A 21512-nucleotide genomic window follows, 5' to 3' on the forward strand; every position below is an offset into this window, starting at 1 on the left:
CTAAGTCATGTCTGACTCTTTGGGACCTCATGGACTGCAGCTTGCCAGGATTCCCTGTCCTTCACTATCTCCCAGAGTTTGTTCAAACTCATGTCCATTGAGTCAGTGATGCCATCCAACCCTCTCATCCTCTGTCACCCCCTTCTCCTCCTGCCCTCAAGTGTTCCCAGCATCAGGGTCTTTTCCAAGAGTCGACTCTTCCCATCAGGTGGCCAAAGTATTGAAGCTTTAGCTTTAGCATCAGTCCTTCCAGTGAATATTCAGGGTTGATTTCCTTTAGGATTGACTGGTTTGATCTCCTTGCTGTTCAAGGGACTCTCAAGAGTCTTCTCCAGAACCACTGTTCGAAAGCATCAACTCATTGGCACTCAGTCTTCTTTATGGTCCAACTCTCACATCCATACATGACTACTGGAAAACCATAGTTTGGGCTACATGGACCTTTGTCCATATCTATATCATAAAGGATATAGATATTTTTAAATCATTATGTTCACTAAAGCTCTGAGATAAAGAACTCTTGCATGTACTAATAATGTTCTTATGAAAACATTATTAAGTGGGGGACTTCTTTTTATATAAAAAAGAGTGATAGGGTAGAGTTTGTTATTAAAAACAGTGTAACTCTTATCTTGAGTTTAGATCCCACATGTTAACATTTCCCTTCGTGTAGTTTTTGATGAGGACAATGCTTATTTCCTTCCTTCAGAGTGGGAAGCAACCCATCATTCTCCATCTAGCAGCTCTTCAACAAACCACAATCAAAACTTTAAGAACTATCATGTGATTTGCAACTACAGGCAAAAGCAGACTAACCTCATTTTCATTCCTCCTGTGTTAAATTTGTTGGGTGCATAATATGAGTCAGGCACTGTGCTAGAATCTTTACATGCATTATCCTCATTTGAACCTCACTGTGACTCTCTGAGGGAGCAAGTATTAGACTCATTTTATAGAGGCAGAGACTGAGGCTGTCATGTAAAATGACAGAGCATATAGGGAGTGAAAGCCGGGACTTGAATCCACGGTTGTCTGACTCCAAAGTCAGGCTATTTGGAAACAATATTTCTTTATTTTTTTCTTTGTGGTGAGTTATTTATTTATCATGAACACACTGTTTTTTAAAAAAGCTCTTTTATACCTTCTCCATTGGGCTCAGCTTCCTGCTAGGAGAAGAGATGACAGGCGATAACAGTTCAGGGTGAAGGGAGGAACAGCTGAAGCCCCACATATGGTAACTTGGTGTCAGAGTCTGCTCCATGTCATCAAAACCTACGTCAGCACGCAGTGCCAAAGACTGCAAGAATACACAGTTCATTCAGAAGAGGGGACGTAAGCCAGGGCACCACAGGGGCTGGAATGGCAGGAACCATGAGATAAATCAGGTTCTTTTTAAAAAGTCACTAATGTAATTATAAACTGTGACAGAGTAGAGCATCTGGCAAGATCCTATTGAGTTTTCCATCTGGCCTTTTGTTTATTTAGCCAGCAAGCCCGTGAGTCCTCAGCTCCCTCTCACGCAGATCAGAAGTAATCAAAGAGCTTTCTTTGACCAGGCTGAGCTTTGGTCACTGGTGAAGTGTCAGGCAGGACACACACCCAAGCCAGTCTGCGCTCTCACCTCTGTGTTCTATAAATCACAGTCAGCAGTGCGATGATCACGGCAGTAATCAAACCATAGTCCAGTCCCAGGAACAAGGAGGAAACAAAAGTGGTAAGCCAGATGGTCTAAACAAAAAAAAAGAGAGCTTTAGGTAGAATCATGTGAAAACTTCCTGAGTCACACACACACACACACACACACACACACAGACACACACACAGTACTTAGCCTTGCTTAACGGGATACTGCATATAATAACTGGCCACAGTAACTGATCTTTCTCACATTTTTACCAGCAACAATTCATTTGTTGCTATGACATACTCACCTAACAATCACCTTTGCTACTTACCAGCTCTATTTTGCTGGTTCTCCAGAAAAACGGGAGATCTGAGAATTGCATAAACATTCCTTTCAGGTTGACGATCACAATGGCCGACAGCACAGCCTGAAACACAGCACATCCGCACGTGCCTCTCCTCTTGTGTCCAGAGACCCCGTGGACACACTGTGTCCTCAGGAGCCTTGCTGGCTCCTCACTGTCCTCCTGCTGCCCTCCCCACATCCTCTCTCCACTCACTTCCTACACAGCAGTGATGGCACGTTTGGAGCCAAGAACACTTGGATTTTCAGGACTTGGTTAGCTAAAATGGGCTCTGAAAAACCAGGTTTATATCCTAGTAGCAAACCTGTATGGTGGCTAACAGGTTTAGAATTAAATGGTACTCAAGGGATGATTTCCCCCATGGCCTTCCTGCATCATGAGTTTTCTACTCTATATCATTTCTAAGTTCTTCTAGATTAAATGTTTTATGAGTGTAGGCCATCTCAAATTTTTAATAGAAGTATAAGGTCATAGAAGATCAGAGAGAAGGGACCTTGGAGATAAGCCAAACCCAAACCTCCACTTTGCAGATAAGGAAACAGAACTAGAGATGTTGAGAAGGCTTCCCGTAGGTCCCAGGTATTGGCAGATTGTGGAAGAGGATACTGACCCTACTGTTGACCCTTTTTGCTACTACCCTACTAGGGTTATAGGAAAAACCCATGAGAGTCACAAAAATATCAACTAATAAAACTGTAAAATCTCTACACATGGAAAAACCTCTCGCCAAGTCCAAGGTACACACCTGAGGTAGTGATTCAAAGAGAAATCCAGTGGCTAATATCACCAGCAGAATCATTAATGAGGCCAAACAACCTGCAAGCTGGATGAGAAAAGACACATGGAAGGGGCTTTTAGGAGACTTGAGTGAGAAGTGGGACATAGCTTGCTCTTAGTCTGTTGAAAATCACTATGGAAAGATATGGCTTCACATAAGTCATCCATACCATTACATAAACCTGTAACTGTTTGTTTCCCACTCCGTTTCTGAGGTTTTGGTTCCTCTTACAGCCTTCAGGTGAAAGCTGCTCAGTCATGTCCGACTCTTTGTGACCCCACGGACTATACAGTCCATGAAATTCTCCAGGCTAGAATACTGGAGTGGGTAGCCGTTCCCTTCTCCAGGGGATCTTCCTAACCCAGGGATTGAACCCAGGTCTGCTGCATTGCAGGCGGATTCTTTACCAGCTGAGCCACCAGGAAGTCTTTTAGCCTTTAAACAGAAGCTGAAATGCTTAAATACTCTGAATGAAATGCCCATGCCATGGTGGAGAAAAGGAGATATATGGTGCAGACCTAAGACACACAGGGGCCAGAAGAGTTCAGACATGGCTTTGTTGTCCATTTGTAGTAGCCACGTGTGGTTATTTAAATTGTAAAAAGCAAATTAAATAAAATAAAAAATTCAGGTCTTGGTTGTACTGGCCACATTTCAAGTGCTCAAGAAGGCCATGTGACTAGCAGCTGCCATGCTGGACAGCACAAATATCGAACATTTCCATCAGAAAGTTCTATGGAATGGGGCTGGCAATCTGCCCACACTCACTCTCAGGCTTTCATGACAACATTCGAAGTCTGAACCTTGAGGTTTACTGGTAGCCAGGAGTGATAATTTTTTTGATTTGACTGGCGAACATACTCCTTTTCTGTAGATTCATTTCTCTGTGATTTGCTTCAACTGATCATACCTTTCTCTGATTCATACACAGCTCACTGGAGCAGGGATCTTCAGGCAGAATACAATCAGGAGATTAGTTTATCACCCAAATCACCAGACCTTAAAGGCCAGCTGCATACGCACCTGTGTCTTCCCTCCAGTTCCCTCCTGAACAAGGCTTCGAGACAAGGAGCAGGAAATTGAAAAAGTCTGGAACAGTGAGCCAATGGAGTTGCACAGTCCCAGGGCAATGAGCTCCTTTTCCACGTGGAAGGAAAGCACAAAAGAGACCAGTTACTTTTCAGGGAGACAGGCATGATGGCCCTTTCAAAGGACATCTTCAACAGTACAGGCTGTCTATTCATTCTCTTTCCAGATATAAAAAAAATTGTTTAGCATGAGTTCAAAATAGGAATTGTTGCATACTTTAAGGTGGGAGAAAAACATTTTGAATTTTTATTGTGTTGGAGATAAATGTTGTGATCATCACCTAGCCCCCTGTTTTCTAAACACACTCTCTACACAATTAATATTTTTAGTTTTTTAAAGAAAACTGCAGCAACAGGGACAAAATATTTTTGATGTTTAAGAGAAAATTATTGGTGGATAGGACTACTGGCATCTTTTAAATGCCTGGGCTCATGTTCATCTAGGAACCCATGCCAGTGTCCTCTTTGGACCAGTGAGTGAGTCCTTATCTCAGGGCAACTTCTGGTCTTCCTAGTTGGATCACTGTGTCTCATACAAACATAGAACATCTAGTCTCCTCTTAGAACTACACAGTGTTAGAGTTAACACTGTCAAGCCAAACTAATGGCTCATGCTATTCAGATTAAATACTTTATCTGCGGCTATCTTATAAAGGAAGGCAGGAAATGATATATTTGGGTGAAGAATCATAAACTCAAAGTTTAATGAGCAAAGAGAAAGCTTCTGAGTAGAGTAAAAATGGTCCTGGAAAAATATTAGATTCTCAGGCTGTGAGCTTTATTTATTTATTTATTTTCTTAGTTGGAGGCTAATTGCTTTACAATATTGTAGTGGTTTTTGCCATACACTGACATGAATCAGCCATGGATTTACATGTGTTCCTCATCCTGAACCCCGCTTCCACCTCCCTCCCCATCCCATCCCTCTGGGTCATCCCAGTGCACCAGCCCTGAGCACTTGTCTCATGCATCCAACCTGGAGTGGCGATCTGTTTCACACTTGATAATATACATGTTTCGATGCTGGGCTGTGAACTTTAAAGGAGGGACAGCTCCTAGAGGAATCTGGCAAGCTGTAAACTTCAGAGTGGAGATATCACCTACTGATGAGGTGAGGCAGGATTCAGTACCTCAGTGTTCTGATGATTTAATGCCTCCCACAGTAGAGCAAGATGACCATACCGCTAAGAAGCATCTGCAGGAAATTAATTAGTTTTACCTGATTGCCATCAACCTGGTAGCCATGCTTATTTGCCAAGGTCTTGGCCATTGAGATGGTGACTGAGAACCCAACGATGGCTATGGCAATGGCATCCACGTACACAAGGTGGAAGAGGCTGGTGTCTGGATTGGCTGGAGGTAGCAGCCTGGAAAGTGAAGCCAACTTTAACCTGGGTGTTGTGACCATTGGAAAAAACCATGCAGCTAGAGGGGAGCATTTTAGTGGGGGGAGGGCACTATCTGCAGATGAGGTAATCAGCACTTGGGTACTTGTTCTGGCAAAAACTAGGGCCCTCTTCGATGCACAGGTTCTTTCCAGGCCCCACCCCCAGAGTGCCAGCTTTCAAACTGAATGGGTTATCAGCAGAGATCCAATGCCACTTTATTTAGAAAAGGAGTAACCCCATACCTCTCGGCTCCCCATATGGCAGGTGTAAGTAAGACTGAGGAGTAGGAAGAAGAGAGGGTCAGTGAAGCGTTCAGATGCCACAATACATTCAAACCAAAACTGAGGTGAGGAGGGAGCTGGACAACTCTGTCTTATTGGAGAATTACTACTGTCTAGGCAACACCAGGGATACTCACTGCTCTCCCTTGCTATTTGATGTAAGGACTCTGCTTTTCCCCACATCCTTTTAGGTGAGTTTCTAACATGGGAAAGGAGCAGTGGCAGATTATACTCCTTGGGTCTCACCTGGGAATCCTAGGAGTGTGGAGGGGCCATAAGTGTGACTCCTGGAGCTTCCTAGTGGGGAACCTAATTTTATGGTCCATTCCTATAGTTTGGAACCTTTGTCCTAAAAGAACAGAATAGGTATTCCCTGGAATTGTATGGGGAAAAGGCAATAGAGGTTTTCAAAGGCACTTGCTCCAGTTCAAGGCATTGGGCTAAATAATAATAACATCAATTAACTGATGCACAGTATTATACTTTTATAGTCATTTATTAGGTGCTTCTTTTTGTGCCAGGTTCTGTGTTTACCTATCTTTAACAGCACTGTGAGCTAGGCACCATTATAATCTCCATTTTACAGATGAGGAAAATGAGGCACAGTGAGGTCAAACAATTTGCCCAAGATCAAATAACTCATCTACCAAGTTCAACAAAACTGTGAAGAACCTGCCTCTCCATGTTATTTCTCATACTGTGTCATATAACAATGATGAAGGGGTTGTCTCAGGTTCTGGGGGAAGGGAAAGGGAGAGGAGCAAAGGAAAGGAACCTAGCATGTGTTAAACTCAAGTTATGTGCTACATGCTTGACATATGTCATCTCATTTGTCCTTACAACAATCCTTTTACATAGGTGTCATTATTATCCCAATTTATAGGTGAAAAAAATGGATATTTGCAGAGTTAAGCGATCTACTGAAGACAGAGCTGGGAATCAGACCCAGGAGGTCTGACCATGGAACTTACTGTCCTTCCCTGCAACTTCGCTGCATAAGCATTAATCAGGAGAGAAGGCATGGCAGCAGGTTTGGGTCTGAGGAATAAGAATATGAGAAAAGAATGTATGCGGCAATGAATTAAGAGAAGTAAACCAAGGAACATGATATATTGCCGTGAATGAGATCTTTTAACCATCATCTATCAATTTCTGGACACTGTATTGTGTATTTAAGCGTGTGTGTGTGGGTAAGTATGGTAGTTACAGCAGTGTTTTCAAATACAATCACTAACAATTCCTCCCTTACATGTGTGTGCTGCTCCCATATCTAGATTTTGTCTGTTTCCCCTCTAGTTGAATCCGGGCTGGCCATTTGATTTGCTTTGACCAGAATGTGGTGGGAGTGATGCTGAATGAGTGTGGTAAGCCATTTGGCAGCTTCTGCTCTTCTGTCCTGTTGCCCTGAGCTGATACACAGAGACCCTGGCTGGAGACCCGTGTGGAGAGAAGATGCCAGCTAGCCCTCAGCTGTTCCAGCCACTGCAGCTGAGCTGTCAGACATCTGAGCAAGGTCCTCTCGGTTCCTCCAGCCCCAGTCATCCCAGAGTCTGTGGCTGCCTGAGAGACCCCAAGTGAGACAATCACTCAGTTGAGCCTCACCTACACGGAAAAACTGTGGGCAAATAAACCACTCCTGTTTGGCAATGAGGCTCATATATCACCGAAGTGGTATGACTGTACATAGATAGGATGTTAGACAGGCATTATTGGTTTCCTGACTGGTTTTGAGCAAAGTTCCATAAAGGTAAGGTTTCTGGGAAGCCAAGTTTCAAAACGGTACTTTTTTTTTTTTTTTTACGATTTAACTTTTACTAATAGAGGGTAAGCATATTTGGGTATAATGCAATAGGAAAAGGAAGGTATTAGGTAGGAATTATAGCAGCATGTGAATTTTAAAAAGGAGAAATCTAAGTGTAAAAATTCACCATGTAAATTACTTGTGATTAGTTATTGAATAGGGTTATCTATTGGATCCAAAGACTCGTGTTTATCACATGACTAACTATGTTAGCGACCCAGGTGTGAGGTAATGGAAAGATCACACACCTGGGTATCAGAAGACTGAGTTCTGACTCCAGGCTGGGACTCACCGAACTGCACTCACATCTCTCAAATATCACCTTCCCTGACACCCTACCTAAAAGAGCAACCTCGGCCCCTCCTGTCTCTGACCTGGCTTCCCCTGCCTTACGGCATGTCTCACTACTGATGTATCGCCTATTTCTCCTAGTAGAATATTAGCTCCATGAGAGCAAAGACTTTTTTTTGCTCCCATGTTCACTTCTGTTTTTAACTGCTGTGTCCCTAGTACCTAATAGGCACTCAATAAATATATGCTGAATAAGTGAGAATAAATGACCTTTTTAATCTGTTAAGTGAGGATAACACACGTCGACAGTGTTATTGTGAGCCATCACAATACTTTTTAAAGTACTTTTAAAAGTACTTAAAAAATTATAAGTGCAAGTAGAAAAGCAAGGATTATCACTGTGTTTTACTTTTTTTTTGACCTGCTCCGTTTCCCACCTGGGCCGATTCACCCCTCCTTAGGCAACCTGGTGGTCCCCCGCTCCCAGGAGGTCACCATATTGATGCCGAACTTAGTGCGGACACCCGATCGGCATAGCGCACTGCAGCCCAGAACTCCTGAGCTCAAGCGATCCTTCAGCCTCAGCCTCCCGAGGAGCTGGGACTACAGGCGCACGCCAGCGCGCCCGGCTGTGTTATACTTTTACATGAATCATAAGTAACGCATTTATGATAGCAATTCATTGAAGCTGAGTGCAGGCTTCCTCCTTCAACACTTGCTCCCTGGGTGAACTTTGGCTTGGAGAGCAACTCCTCCTCCCTGGGCTTCCCTGGAGATTCTTAGCTGGTCCCTGGGGCAAGCCCTGATGGAATATGCCAGGTTCTTTCAATATCCAACACCTGGGCAAATGTCTGACTCTGTTCTTTTGCAAGGAGAGGAGAAGGTGGCATGAAAAGACAGTACCAGGGACAAAAAGACACAGACACACAGAGAGATACAGAGAGCCAGAGATGATCAGAGAGGGACAGACGAGACCAGGAGAGGCTTGTAGTCACTCTTACTCCTTTAAATATAAAAAATAATAGTAAAAATTTTTAAATGTAGAATTAAATAAGAAAAACAGACGAAGCAAGGCAGCAATATGTGGTCTAAAATAAGAAAACTGGTTGAAATAATGAGCCACAGAACTTCCAATTAACATGTCTAGACAATGCACCGTGTGCCAGGTGCTACATGGACTGCTTTACCTGCACTGTTTCCCAGCCTCACAACTGCCCCTCAGATAGTCATTAATTACCATGCTTACTTGGCACAGGAGGAAACTGAGGCTTTGAGATGGTACGTGACTTGCTCAAGGTCACAAAGCTACTAAGTGACAGGCTAGATTTAGGTCATTTTGCTTTTAACTCCTATGCTACCCAGGAAGAGATCTATTAATAAAAAACTGGTAAGTGCTATATAGGAAAAAAAAAAAAACAAAACGAAAAACCACGTGCCATTGTTGGTGGGACTGTAAAATGGTGCAACAATTATGGAAAACATTATGGAGGTTCTCAAAGAGTTAAACTAGAACTATCAAGATTGGGAGAGAATAATCTTCGGTTTAAAGATAGGGCTTCTCTTTTTTTTTTTTTTGGTAAGGTTATAGTGTAGTGAAAATGAAAATGAAGAGTAGTAGAGGAGTACTAGAGGACTTTAAAAGAAATAAGAGAAAAAGAAAAATAGAAAATAAAAGAGAAAACGGAAAGGAAAAAAAAGAAGAAAAAAGAAAAAAAAGAAAAAGAAAAAAAAGAAAAAAAAAACAAAAAAAAAAAGAAAGAAAGAAAAAAAAAAATTTTTTTTCCCCCTAATTAAAAAAATCGTAAAAATCTATGTAAATGAAAGTTAAGGAGTAATGGGGGAGTAATAGGGAATTTTAAAGGAAAATAAAAGAGAAAAAATAAAAAAGAAAAAATATAAAAAGAAAAAAAAAATTTTTTTTTTTTTTCTTACTTAGAAAAAAAAAAGTAAAAATATATCTAGGAGTTTCTCTGGAGCTGCTGCAGTCAGTGTGGGTTCGGCTCAGTTTCAGATAGCTCCTCGTTCCAGCTTACACTTCTCGTTATCTACAGGGCCCTTCCGGTGAAGTCGGTGTTTTCTACAGGGATTTTAATCTGTTGCACCAGTCCCTTCTGAAGCGGTTCCCTTTGTTTATTTGGCTTCTGTTTGCCGGTCTCTTCAGAGCCTCATTTCCGCCCTGACACAGGCGGGCGGAGGTGGACTCTTATTCAGGTAGCTAGTTCCGTTGCGCTGCTGGGAGGGGCTGACGCTGCGGGGATGGGCTGGCGCTGCGGGGCGGGGCTGACGCTGCGGGGAGGGGCTGGCCCTGCGGGGGCGGGCTGGCGCTGCCGGGAGGGGCTGACGCTGCTTTCTCCGTCTGCGCTGCTCAGGCTCCCGGCTGCTCTATATGGAGCGCGCCCCGCGCTGCGCGAGGTTCCAGCCCTCGGGTGTTACACAAAAGCGCGGAAGGAAAAGCTGCGCCTGCTCTCTGTGCCTTCCCCGTCAGAGCGGTCCAGGCAGCGAGGGGCTTGATGGGCGCACTATCCCCAGGTGTGGCGCACTCACTCCCTTCCGCGGACCCAGTCTCAGTTTCCGCTGGCGCCAGTCGGGTGCGCGCGCCTTCCGCCCTCTGCGTCCCCAGCCCCAGTCCCCGCCCGCGCCGGTCGGGTGCCTGCGCCCTGTGTCTCCCGCGACCTTCCCCTCCCCCCTGCCTCCTGCCTCCGGCGGGGCTGGGCGGGTCCGCAGCCTGCGACCTCTTCTTGGGACTTTCTCCGTCCCTTTGTTCTGCGAACGGCCGGCAGTGTGTTCCGGCCGGTTAATTTTCTCTCTTTTGGTCTCCCACAGTTCAAGTTGGCACCTCACAGAAGCTCCCTCCGATTGTCCTCAGGGCACTCAGGCCCGGACCCTAGCCCAAGCAAGGCCGCCTAAGGCTCCCTTCCCGGGACGGGTCTCCGTCCTTAGCTCTTTTGTCTCACTTTTTATCTTTTATATTTTGTCCTACCTCCTTTCGAAGACAATGGTCTGCTTTTCTGGGCGCCTGATGACCTCAGCTAGCGATCAGAAGTTGTTTTGTGAGGTTTGCTCTGCATTCAGTTATTCTTTTGATGAATTTGTAGGAGAGAAAGTGGTCTTCCCGTCCTACTCCTCCGCCATCTTGGCTCCCACTCCCTAGAACTATCATATGATCTAGCAATCCCACTTCTATGTGCATATCCAAAACAACTAAAAACAGGGTCTTGAAGAGATATTTGTATATTCATGCTCATAGCAGAATCAGTCACAATAGCTAAGAGGTGGAAGCAACCCAAATGTCCATCAATGAATGAATGGATAAACAAAGTGTGGTAGAGACACACTGTGGAATTTTATTCCCCTTTAAAGAGGAAGAAAATCCTGTCACATGCTATAACATGAACCTTGATGATATTATGCTAAATGAAATAAGCCAGTCACAAAAAAGGCAAATAGTATATGATTCCACTTATGAGTACTAAAATAATCAGATTCATAGAGATAGAAAGTAGGGCCTGGAGGGAAAGCAGAATGGAGAGTTATTGTTTAACAGTATAGAGTTTCAGATTTGCAAGGTGAAAAAGTTCTGGAGATCTGTTTCACAACAATGTGACTGTACTGAGTATACTGAACTGTGCACTTAATGATTAAAATGGTGAATTTCATGTTATTATTATTATTTTTACCACAATAACCTCTGCCACACATACACAAGCTCAAAAAACACCCCAAACCCTTAGCTATTTGATATATAGGCGAAAATGATTTTTCATTTCAAGAATACTAAAGTAGGAGATATAAGCAATAATTCACCCACTGATTATTTAAGTCATATTGTTACTTATAACTATTTTCCTACCCCAGAGGAAGTGTGCCAACGACATCCACGTTGTATGATTCATGCAGGTTAAACCCAGCCGAAATGCCAGTTCCCATAACCACCTGAAAGAGACACAAACCTGAATGCATTAGAAATAGACATTCAAACATCACAAAAATAAGCTTCAAAGAACTTGTTAGCCAAGGCAAATCTATTCTCACACATTCTGTTTTAAAAAGAAGAATTATAGTCAGCTCCCAGCATTTCTAACTTCTCCTAAAGACTCTTCTCCACAACATTAAAGTGGACTCTACAGTCTCCTTGTGACCTGGAATTCTTTCCTCTTTACTTTGCTCTGTTTCATCCTGAGGCATTTGGCTAGTTTGCCTACAAACAGAAAGAAGCCGTAAAACCTTCTAGGAGTTGGCTTTGCATTTAGGGCAAGTAAGATGGGGCTCCAGCCAAGGTGGCACAAACGAAGGACATGAAATATGTCTTGCGAGGGTGGTACAGTGCCAGTGTATTGTTGTAAAAGCTATGTTTGGATCTACAGCTGTGGATCAGCGTCCTGTGGACTCTGTCTCCAGGACAGCAGCACCAAGGTGGCTAGAGGTGCCCACCAGCACCTCCAGAAGCATGGCTGACTACTCCCATGTCTGTGGGAGAGCCAGGGCGAAACCGCCTGTCACTGAGTGTCCTTATATATAGGGTTTTCTGGATTTAGTCTGTGTGTGAAGTACAAGCCTCACTGAGCTACAAGAAGAGAAAATAACAGAAGACATAGCAACTTTCTTCATCCCAAAGCACGACTGCCTGTAGGATTTTCCATGTGGGTTACTCAGGAGCAAAGGAATAGGGGTGGCCAGAGAAGGGAGCCAGTCCCCCACGGAGGGGCCTGCTGCAGGGAACCAACAGGAAGGTAAGCTCATGATCAGACACAGCAGCCCGCGAGGCCAAGGGCATGGCTGCTTCTGGCCCCAGGATGAAATGCCTCTTCTTTGTTGGTGGTAATGTCTGTCACCCTTAACTGCATCTGTTGTGCATCTCAAACTGGGGGAGTGCCCCCAAATTCAAATCCACAGGATACACATGGCTCAAGTCTCTGGAGCATCAACTTTATGCAGTGGTAAATAATTTAAACCACAGCTTTCCTACCAATACACACAGATGCATTTTGAAACAGATTACAAAACTCCAAACAATTTTATGATAAGAAAGAAATTTTATGTTTAAAGAGAGTCATGCAGATACTGTTCCCAATTTTCCAACATGGCTTCCTTCTTCCTTGCTCTGAGGAACACACAAATAAGTAAAAAACCCAAAAACTAAAAACCAAAAAAACACAGGTTCACCATAATTACAATGAAAGAATTCTGGAGAACCACTGCTCTGGGAAACATGAGGAAAACTTTAAAGGGAATCTGGAAAGTGGACAGAGCTAGGAAACTCAGCCAGGAAAAACAGTCTTCATTATTTACTTCATGATTAGGGCTTGTCCTTCTCCTTTGCGATGCAAGGGAGCTGAGAACCTCCTGTTGTTCTCCAAGAGGAAACAGGAACTCTGTGTCAAACCCCAGTGATAGAACAAGTCTTGAGATGATGAGAAACAGTCCTATTTGGGTGTAGATGAGATGAAAGCAAGGAAGAGGATCAAAGGCACTGGCTTCCTTGTGAGCTATACCAGCCAGTAGGGTTTGGGGCTGGAACTTCTTGCTAAATTTGGATCAGATACCTATCCTTCTTATTTCTTCTCCTGTGCTTCCCCAACTATACACCGAAGTACCCCAAGGACAGCTCACCGGGTCTGTGAGGCTTTAATGGGAAATAGGGACACCTGTCAGTCTAGTTTGAGTAGTTCACAGTTTCCACATTAGTTCCTATTATGTTGGTTTCAGTCATACCGAAGGTTTGCAAAGCTGGGCATTCAGTGGTCACTGTGATTTAGAAAACAAGTACTACACAAAAATCAAAGTTAACAGGAAATGAGGGTAGTGGTGTCTGATTCCCAGGTTTGAGGGGTTGTGCAGTGTCCACAAGCCACACAAATTCATTAATAAATTGCTGTGGTTATTTAAGAATGTAATAACACTTTATTTCAATTTATATGCATTATTTTTACAAACAGTTCTTAAGTTGTTAGACATAAATATATATATATATATATATTTTTTTTTCCTCATCCAAAGCAATAAAGACATAAATACATATTAAATTGTTTGGACTTGATTACTTAGTAAATGGAACTATTAGTTAGGTATTCCCTTTGACCTATAAGTGCCAAGAATTAACAAAGTTTGGGAATCTTTGTCTTTTGCTCTTTCCAAAATAGAAACAGCTTAATTTTTTCAAGTCATTAAAGTATTACATATTCATCATAAAACAATTAGACAATAAAAACTCTGAGAAAGAAAAATCTCCATAATTTCACTCAGATAATTTACATTCACATTTTTATGAATAGTCTTCATCGATATTTTAAAAGTCACCCATGCCTATGTTTTAATGCTTTTCTTTTTTTGTCACTGTATTTGTAAAAGTTCCCCTTGACATTTGTAAAAGTTCCCCTTGACAAACTCCAACCTTCTCTTGGAGGAACAGAGAGAAAAAAGGTCTAACTTCTCTCTCCCCGTCCCACTTCAAAACCATTCACAGAAACAGCTAGGTGAATGTGGCTGGAAGTCAACTTACCGCAAAGAACTCTAAAGGAATGGGTGCTGGCAATTTCTCTTTAAATCTCTCATTAAACTCCTTGCCACCCAACAGCAAACCAAAAACCATCAGCCCAACGCCTAGGGAACACACGTTGAGGTTTTTAACATTCTGCAACACAGCAACTGTACTCTGTAACACAGTGAACACTGGATGTTACATCAAGCAATAGCCCCTGAATAGACAGTCTAGTGCTCTAATTCACACTAGCCATCCCAGTAGTGGACACTTCCAGTTAACAGTTCTCAGGCTGAAATCTCTCTCTTTGCAGCTTTCACCACTAGGAGTCATTTTTACCCAGCTATACAACTTTGTAGTTGTAATACCTACCCAACAATCTTATATTACAGTGTTCTTTGCTACACTAATGTCTCAATGTAGAATTGTAAGATTCAGAAAAGTCACTCTGAAGCTGAGTCCTGAGCATTAGAAAAGGACCATGGGTTATATCAGCATAATAATTTGAAGGCAAATATACAGAAAAGCTTTTAGGAACTGAAAGCGAGAGAAATCATTTTTAGCAGATGAAAGAGGAATCAGGTGAGCTTCGAAGGCAAGAGAGTAGCTGAAACTTAGAAGTCCAGGAAACTTAAGAGAAGAAAGCCACTTAATCGTCTCCTAAGGCCGCAGTCTCGGCACCCCATGTGCAGTCAGTACTCATCTGGACCCTGGGCAAGTAGATGACCGCCAAGACCAGGCTACAAACCTCTCCTGTCAACGCCTACAGCATTCTCTGGTGTGCCTCTCTGTCCTATTTCCTTTGTGACAGGGCATTTTGAGAAATCTGAGTAAGAAGCATGTTATCAGCTATTATGGGAAATGAAGAATTTAGTTATTTAGGAACTATTCCCATAGTTGGAGGCGTCTCAAGTGGCTCAGTGGTAAAGAATTTGCCTGCCAATGCAGGAGCTGTGGGTTTGATCCCTGGCTCGGGAAGATCCCCTGGAGAAGGAAATGGCAATCCACTTCAGTATTCTAGCCTGGGAAATCCCATGGACAGAGGAGCCTGGTGGGCTACAGTCCATGGGGTCACGAAGAATTGGATATGACTGAGCATGCACGGACACCCACATTTGGACTCTATTCTAATCAAAGAAACACTCAGTTTAATTGTCACTTCCTCAAAGCTCCTTTCCTAGATCCCTAATCTAGTCAGGCAGTTCAGTCTCTTAGTCATGTCTGACTCTTTGTGACCCCATGGACTGCAGCATGTCAGGCTTCCCTGTCCACCACCAACTCCCAGAGCTTGCTCAAACTCATGTCTATTGAGTCGTGATGCCATCCAACCATCTCATCCTCTGTTGTCCCCATCTCCTCCTGCCTTCAGTCTTTCCCAGCATCGGGGTCTTTTCCAATGAGTCAGTTTTTCGCATCAGGTGGCCAAAATAATGAAAGTTCAGCTTCAGCATCAATCCTTCCAGTGAATATTCAGGACTGATCTCCTTTAGGATGAACTGGTTGGATCTCCTTGCAGTTCAAGGGACTCTCAAGAGTCTTTTCCAACACTAGAGTTCAAAAGCATCAATTGTTCAGCACTCAGCTTTTTTTATAGTCCAACTCTCACATCCATACATAACTACTGGCAAAATCATAGCTTTGACTAGATAGACCTATGTTGGCAAAGTAATGTCTCTGCTTTTTAACATGCTGTCTAGGTTGGTCATAGCTTTTCTTCCAAGGAGTAAGCATCTTTTAATTTCATGGCTGCAGTCACCATCTGCAGTGATTTTGGAGCCCCCCAAAATAAAGTCTCTGACCATTTCCATTGTTTCCCCGTCTATCTGCCATGAAGAGATGGGCCAGGATGCCATGATTGTTGTTTTTTGAGTGTTGAGATTTAAACCAGCATTTTCACTCTCCTCCTTCACTTTCATCAAGAGGCTCTTTAGTTCTTCTTTGTTTTCTGCCATAAGGGTGGTTTCATCTGCATATCTGAGGTTATTGATATTTCTTCTGGTAATCATGATTCCAGCTTGTGCTTCATCCAGCCCGACATTTTGCATGATGTACTCTGCATATAACTTAAATAAGCAGGGTGACAATATATAGCCTTGACATACTCCTTTCCCATTTTGGAATCAGTCTGTTGTTCCATGTCTGGTTCTAACTGTTGCTTCTTGACCTTCTTACAGATTTCTTAAGAGGCAGGTAAGGTGGTCTGATATTCCCATCTCTAGAAGAATTTTCCACATTTTGTTGTGATACACACAGTCAAAGGCTTTGGCATAGTCAATAAAGCAGAAGTAGATGTTTTTCTGGAATCTCTTGCTTTTTCTATCATCCAATAGATGCCTGCAATTTGATCTCTGGTTCCTCTGTCTTTTCTAAATCAAGCTTGAACATCTGAAAGTCCACGGTTCACATGCTGTTGAAGCCTCACTTGGGGAATTTTCAGCATTACTTTGCTAGCATGTGAGATGAGTGCAATTGTGTGGTAGTTTGAACATTCTTTGGCATTGCCTTTCTTTGGGATTGGAATGAAAACTGACTTTTCCAGTCCTGTGGCCACTGCTGAGTTTTCCAAATTTGCTGGCATATTGAGTGCAGCACTTTCACAGCATCATCTTTTAGGATTTGAAATAGCTCAGCTGGAATTCCATCACCTCCACTAGCTTTGTTTGTAGTGATGCTTCCTAAGGCCCACTTGTCTGGCTCGAGGTGAGTGATCACACCATCGTGGTTATTTGTGTCATGAAGATTTTTTTTGTATAGTTCTTCTGTGTATTCTTGTCACCTCTTCTTAATATCTTCTGCTTCTGTTAGGTCCATGCTGTTTCTGTCCTTTATTGTGCCCATCTTTGCATGAAATGTTCCCTTGGTATCTCTAATTTTCTTGAAGAGATCTCTAGTTTTTCCCATTATATTGTTTTCCTCTATTTCTTTGCATTGATCACTGAGGAAGGTTTTCTTCTCTCTCCTTGCTATTCTTTGGAACTCTGCATTCAAATGGGTGTATCTTTCCTTTTCTCCTTTGCCTTTAGCTTCTCTTCTTTGCTCAGCTATTTGTAAGGCCTCGTCAGACAACCATTCTGCCTTTTTGCATTTCTTTTTCTTGGGGATGATCTTGATCCCTGTCTCCTGTACAATGTCATGAACCTCTGTCCATAGTTCTTCAGGCACTCTCTCAGACCTAATCCCTTGAATCTATTTGTCACTCCATCTGTATAATCATAAGGGATTTGATTTAGGTCATAACTGAATGGTCTAGTGGTTTTCCCTACTTTCTTCAATTTAAGTCTGAATTTTGCAGTGAGTTCATGATCCGAGCCACAGTCAGCTCCTGGTCTTGTTTTTGCTGACTGTATAGAGCTTCTTCATCTTTGGTTGCAAAGAATATAATCAATCTGATTTTGGTACTGACCATCTGGTTATAACTTTGGAGTTGTCACAGGAGAAGATGAGCATACGTTCTTCTGTGCTGCCATCTTATGTGTATGACATATAGATCCCTAATCTAAAGGTCTCCCTATTCAGTTTTCATATTTTCATAAAAATTTTCAATTTTAATAGCAGCCTGATTTTTCCTTCATAGCACTTAACACAATTTATACTTAATTACACATTTATGTGACTTGTTTTGGTTGCTAAGTCATGTCTGACCCTTTTGTGACCCCATGGACTGTAGCCTGCCAGATTCCTCTGTCCATGGAATTCTCCAGGCAGGAATACTGGAGTGGATTGTCATTTTCATCTCCAAGGGATCTTCCTGACTCAGGGACCAAACCTGCATTTCCTGCAATAGCAGGCAGATTCTTTACCACTGAGCCACCTGGGCAGCCCATTTATGTGATTAGTGGTTTACTATTTTGGTGACTGCAGCCATAAAATTAAAAGACGCTTACTCCTTGGAAGGAAAGTTATGACCAACCTAGTTAGCATATTAAAAAGCAGAGACATTACTTTGCCAACAAAGGTCTGTCTGGTCAAGGCTATGGTTTTTCCAGTGGTCATGTATGGATGTGAGAGTTGGACTGTGAAGAAAGCTGAGTGCCGGTAAATGATGCTTTTGAACTGTGGTGTTGGAGAAGACTCTTGAGAGTCCCTTGGACTGCAAGGAGATCCAACCAGTCCATCCTAAAGAAGATCAGTCCTGGGTATTCATTGGAAGGACTGATGCTGAAGCTGAAACTCCAGTACTTTGGCCACCTCATGCGAAGAGTTGACTCATTGGAAAAGACCCTGATGCTGGGAGGGATTGGGGGCAGGAGGAGAAGGGGGCGACAGAGGATGAGATGGCTGGATGGCATCACTGACTCGATGGGCATGAGTTTTAGTAAACTCCGGGAGTTTGTGATGGACAGGGAGGCCTGGCGTGCTGCGATTAAAGGGGTCGCAAAGAGTCGGACACGACTGAGCGACTGAACTGAACTGAACGGATTTGCCTTCCCATTGTACTGGGGACTTCCCTATAGCTCAGAAAGTGAACAATTTGCCTGCAGTGCAGGAGACCTGGGTTTGATCACTGGGTCAGGAAGATACCCTGGAGATGAAAAAGGCAATCCACTCCAGTATTCCTGCCTGGAGAATTCCATAGACAGAGGAGCCTGGCAGGCTACAGTCTATGAAGTCGCAAAGAGTCAGACACAACTAAGCAACTAATACATTTGTCTTCCCATTGACTCTGCCTAACACAGTGTGTGACACATGAATTCTTACAAAGGCCATATATTGGTCTTTCATTCCAAAAATATCTTTAGCAGCATTTCAGAAGTTTTGATAAGTAGCACTTCCATTGTCATGTGGTTCTAATTATTTCATAATTTTCTCTTTATCCATGGGCTGCTTAGAAATATATTTTTAGTTTCCAAATGTATGGGGGTTTTAAGCCATCTTTAGTTATCAATTGCTAATTAAATTGCACCATGTGAAACTGAATTTTTAGAAGTTGTGGTCAGCTGTACATGATCAGTTATTACCATTGTAATTTACAATGTAAATTACATTGTATTTACAATTTCACTGTAAATATATTTTCTCTGAGTTGGTGGAAGGGTCTATGTATATTATATTAGATTAAACTGGTTAGGTGTGTTAGTCAAATCCTTTATAGGCTTCCAATTTTCAGCTGCTTGAGCAAGCAGTTTTTGAGAGAGAGAGATGTTATCCCAGAATGACTTTAAATTGGCTTCCCTGGTGGCTCAGACGGTAAAGAACCTGCTTATAATGCAGGAGAACGTAAGAGACACAAGTTCAATCCTGGGTTGGGAATATCCTCTGGAGCAGGATATGCCCACCTGCTCTGGTATTGTTGCCTGGAAACTTCCATGGGCAGAGGAGCCTAGCAGGCTACAGTCCATGGGGTTGCAGAGTCAGACATTAATGAGCTACTTTCACTTTCACTTTCCCAAAGAGAAGCTAATCTGATCTTATGAAAAAGTTGTTTCTGGAGCTAATTAGGCTAAAGGTGTAGCCACCAAATACAGACCTGACAAAAAATTCCTTGTGAGGTAGATAGTACTACATATTAATGAAATGAAACTTTAAGGTTTAATTCCCCTTGTAATGCTCTTCTCAGAAAAGCCTTAGAATGCCTAAATCTTCTCCATTCTACTGAAATTCTTAGAAATAAGCACAGTGAGTCTTGAGATACAGGAGAGAAGGAGGGAAAATAAAGAAGGGAAACAGTACTAGTAAGTGGGGAAGTTGCTTACTTACATACACCACTGAAAAGATCCCACTGTGCCGCTTTGTTTTAACTCCAAACAGGTATTTTAACATGGAGGTGAAGACATGCACGGCTGCAGCGGTGGTAAATCCACGGACCAGGGGCTCCGTGAGATATATGGCCACAAATCCAAATCTACAGACACCTAGGCAAAACTATTTATTTTTTTTTAAATGACAAAGAGACAAATAAATCACATGATAGATCAGGAAGCTAAATCCAACAGAAAACATCCCAAAGTTTTTTCTGGATCACTTTCTAACACTACAAATTTGTATCTACAAAAAAAAAAAAAAAAAAAAAATTTGTATCTACAGCAGGTAAGTAGCTAACAAATCAGTCAGTGGTTATTCAGAAAACAATGGCATTTGGAGGGGCCTGTAGCCCCCCGAAGCACTGGGCACCCTTTCTATTCTCCCTGTCCCTCAGAAGTGGGGGCACACTTACTCATGTCATTGCTTGCTCCTTCCAGGCAGATAAGAAATGCCTTTTCCCATTACCAACTGACCCTACTTCAAGCTAGTCTTGCTTTTAGAACCTCTAACGTACCCAACTGAAGCTAGCTAGTCCCTACTCAATATCAATTTAAGTAAAGCATGCAGTGGGACTGGCATTCCTGGGCTACAAACCCCAAGCTCTGAAGTTTTGCTGGCTGACTCTGCCCATGACCAGCCAGGAGTGCTTAAAAGATATTTATTAAAATGAGCAAATGAGAGCTTATTTCCACATCTGTGAGTCTTACCTGAATGATTCCTGAAAGTAAGGTCACAGACATGGCGACCTTCACTCTCAAGGCATCTCTCGCCTCTGTACCGTTGGTCGCATTTACCCCTCCTGGAATGACTATATCATCTGGTACTAATCGAACAGCCACACCGCCTATCATCAGGCTAATAACTGCAAATGGACCTGAAATAATGAAGTATTAACAAGAGAAATAAGTTTCAGCATATCTGATGTGATTGTTGCCAGTATCCTAGGAGAGACAGGTGAGGTCAATAAATCCTCACTGAAATAACACTGCAGTGACAGAATCTTCCATTCCACACACTCTTCTAGAACTTTGATATTTGCCCATGAAGAGGTGGCCTAATTCCTCTCTCCTTGAATCTGGGTGAACTCGTGGCACGCTAGTAACCAAAAGAATGCAGCAGAAGTGATACTGTGTGCCCTGTGAGGCTACGTAACAAAAGCGGATAAGGCTTCTGCCTGAGAGCTGTACTGCGATTGTGCTTCAGCCTTGTGTATGAGAAAGCCCCAGAAAGGACCCCACGGAGAGAGGGTGGGGCCAGGGGGACGAAGAGAGGGAGCTGGACAGGGAGACCCGCCTCCTGCAGCTGCTCTGGCTCAGCTCCCACCTGACTCTCAACTGCTCGAGAGATGCTAAGCCAAAACCGTCCAGTTGGGCCCTTCCCAAATCCTGACCCACAGAAACTATGAGAGATAATCAAATAATTGTTTTTAGCTCATAAATGTTGGGCATGTTTGTTACCCAGCAACGAACATCTGAGACTTGTGTGTGTGTGTGTTGGCTGGTAGCACCCTCAGGCAGCACCAACACTATTAGGAAACCCATATAAACCTGATCCTAAATACACTAAAGATAAACCATGTACAATTCAGGGTCTAAAATAAGATGCAAATGCAATGTATGCATAGCAATAGGAACTTGAAGTACCATTAATAAAATAAATAAAAAGAAAACACAGATG

General features: G+C 42.8%; 1 protein-coding gene across 1 annotated transcript in view; it reads right to left on the bottom strand.

The window, feature by feature from the left end:
* The window catches only part of SLC26A5 (solute carrier family 26 member 5), a 65497-nt gene that overhangs the window by 14118 nt on the left and 29867 nt on the right, over window positions 1-21512 (bottom strand). Inside the window, exons 5-13 of the mRNA XM_043873283.1 lie at window positions 20543-20709; window positions 19791-19955; window positions 14115-14267; window positions 11466-11548; window positions 5074-5221; window positions 3790-3903; window positions 2734-2811; window positions 1956-2051; window positions 1622-1728 (exon numbers count right to left, since the gene is read on the bottom strand). Coding sequence (XP_043729218.1) covers window positions 1622-1728; window positions 1956-2051; window positions 2734-2811; window positions 3790-3903; window positions 5074-5221; window positions 11466-11548; window positions 14115-14267; window positions 19791-19955; window positions 20543-20709 — 1111 coding nt within the window. The remainder of the gene's footprint in view (window positions 1-1621; window positions 1729-1955; window positions 2052-2733; window positions 2812-3789; window positions 3904-5073; window positions 5222-11465; window positions 11549-14114; window positions 14268-19790; window positions 19956-20542; window positions 20710-21512) is intronic.

Source organism: Cervus elaphus, chromosome 18 (genome assembly GCF_910594005.1).
Source record: "Cervus elaphus chromosome 18, mCerEla1.1, whole genome shotgun sequence".
Classification (NCBI taxonomy): domain Eukaryota; kingdom Metazoa; phylum Chordata; class Mammalia; order Artiodactyla; family Cervidae; genus Cervus; species Cervus elaphus.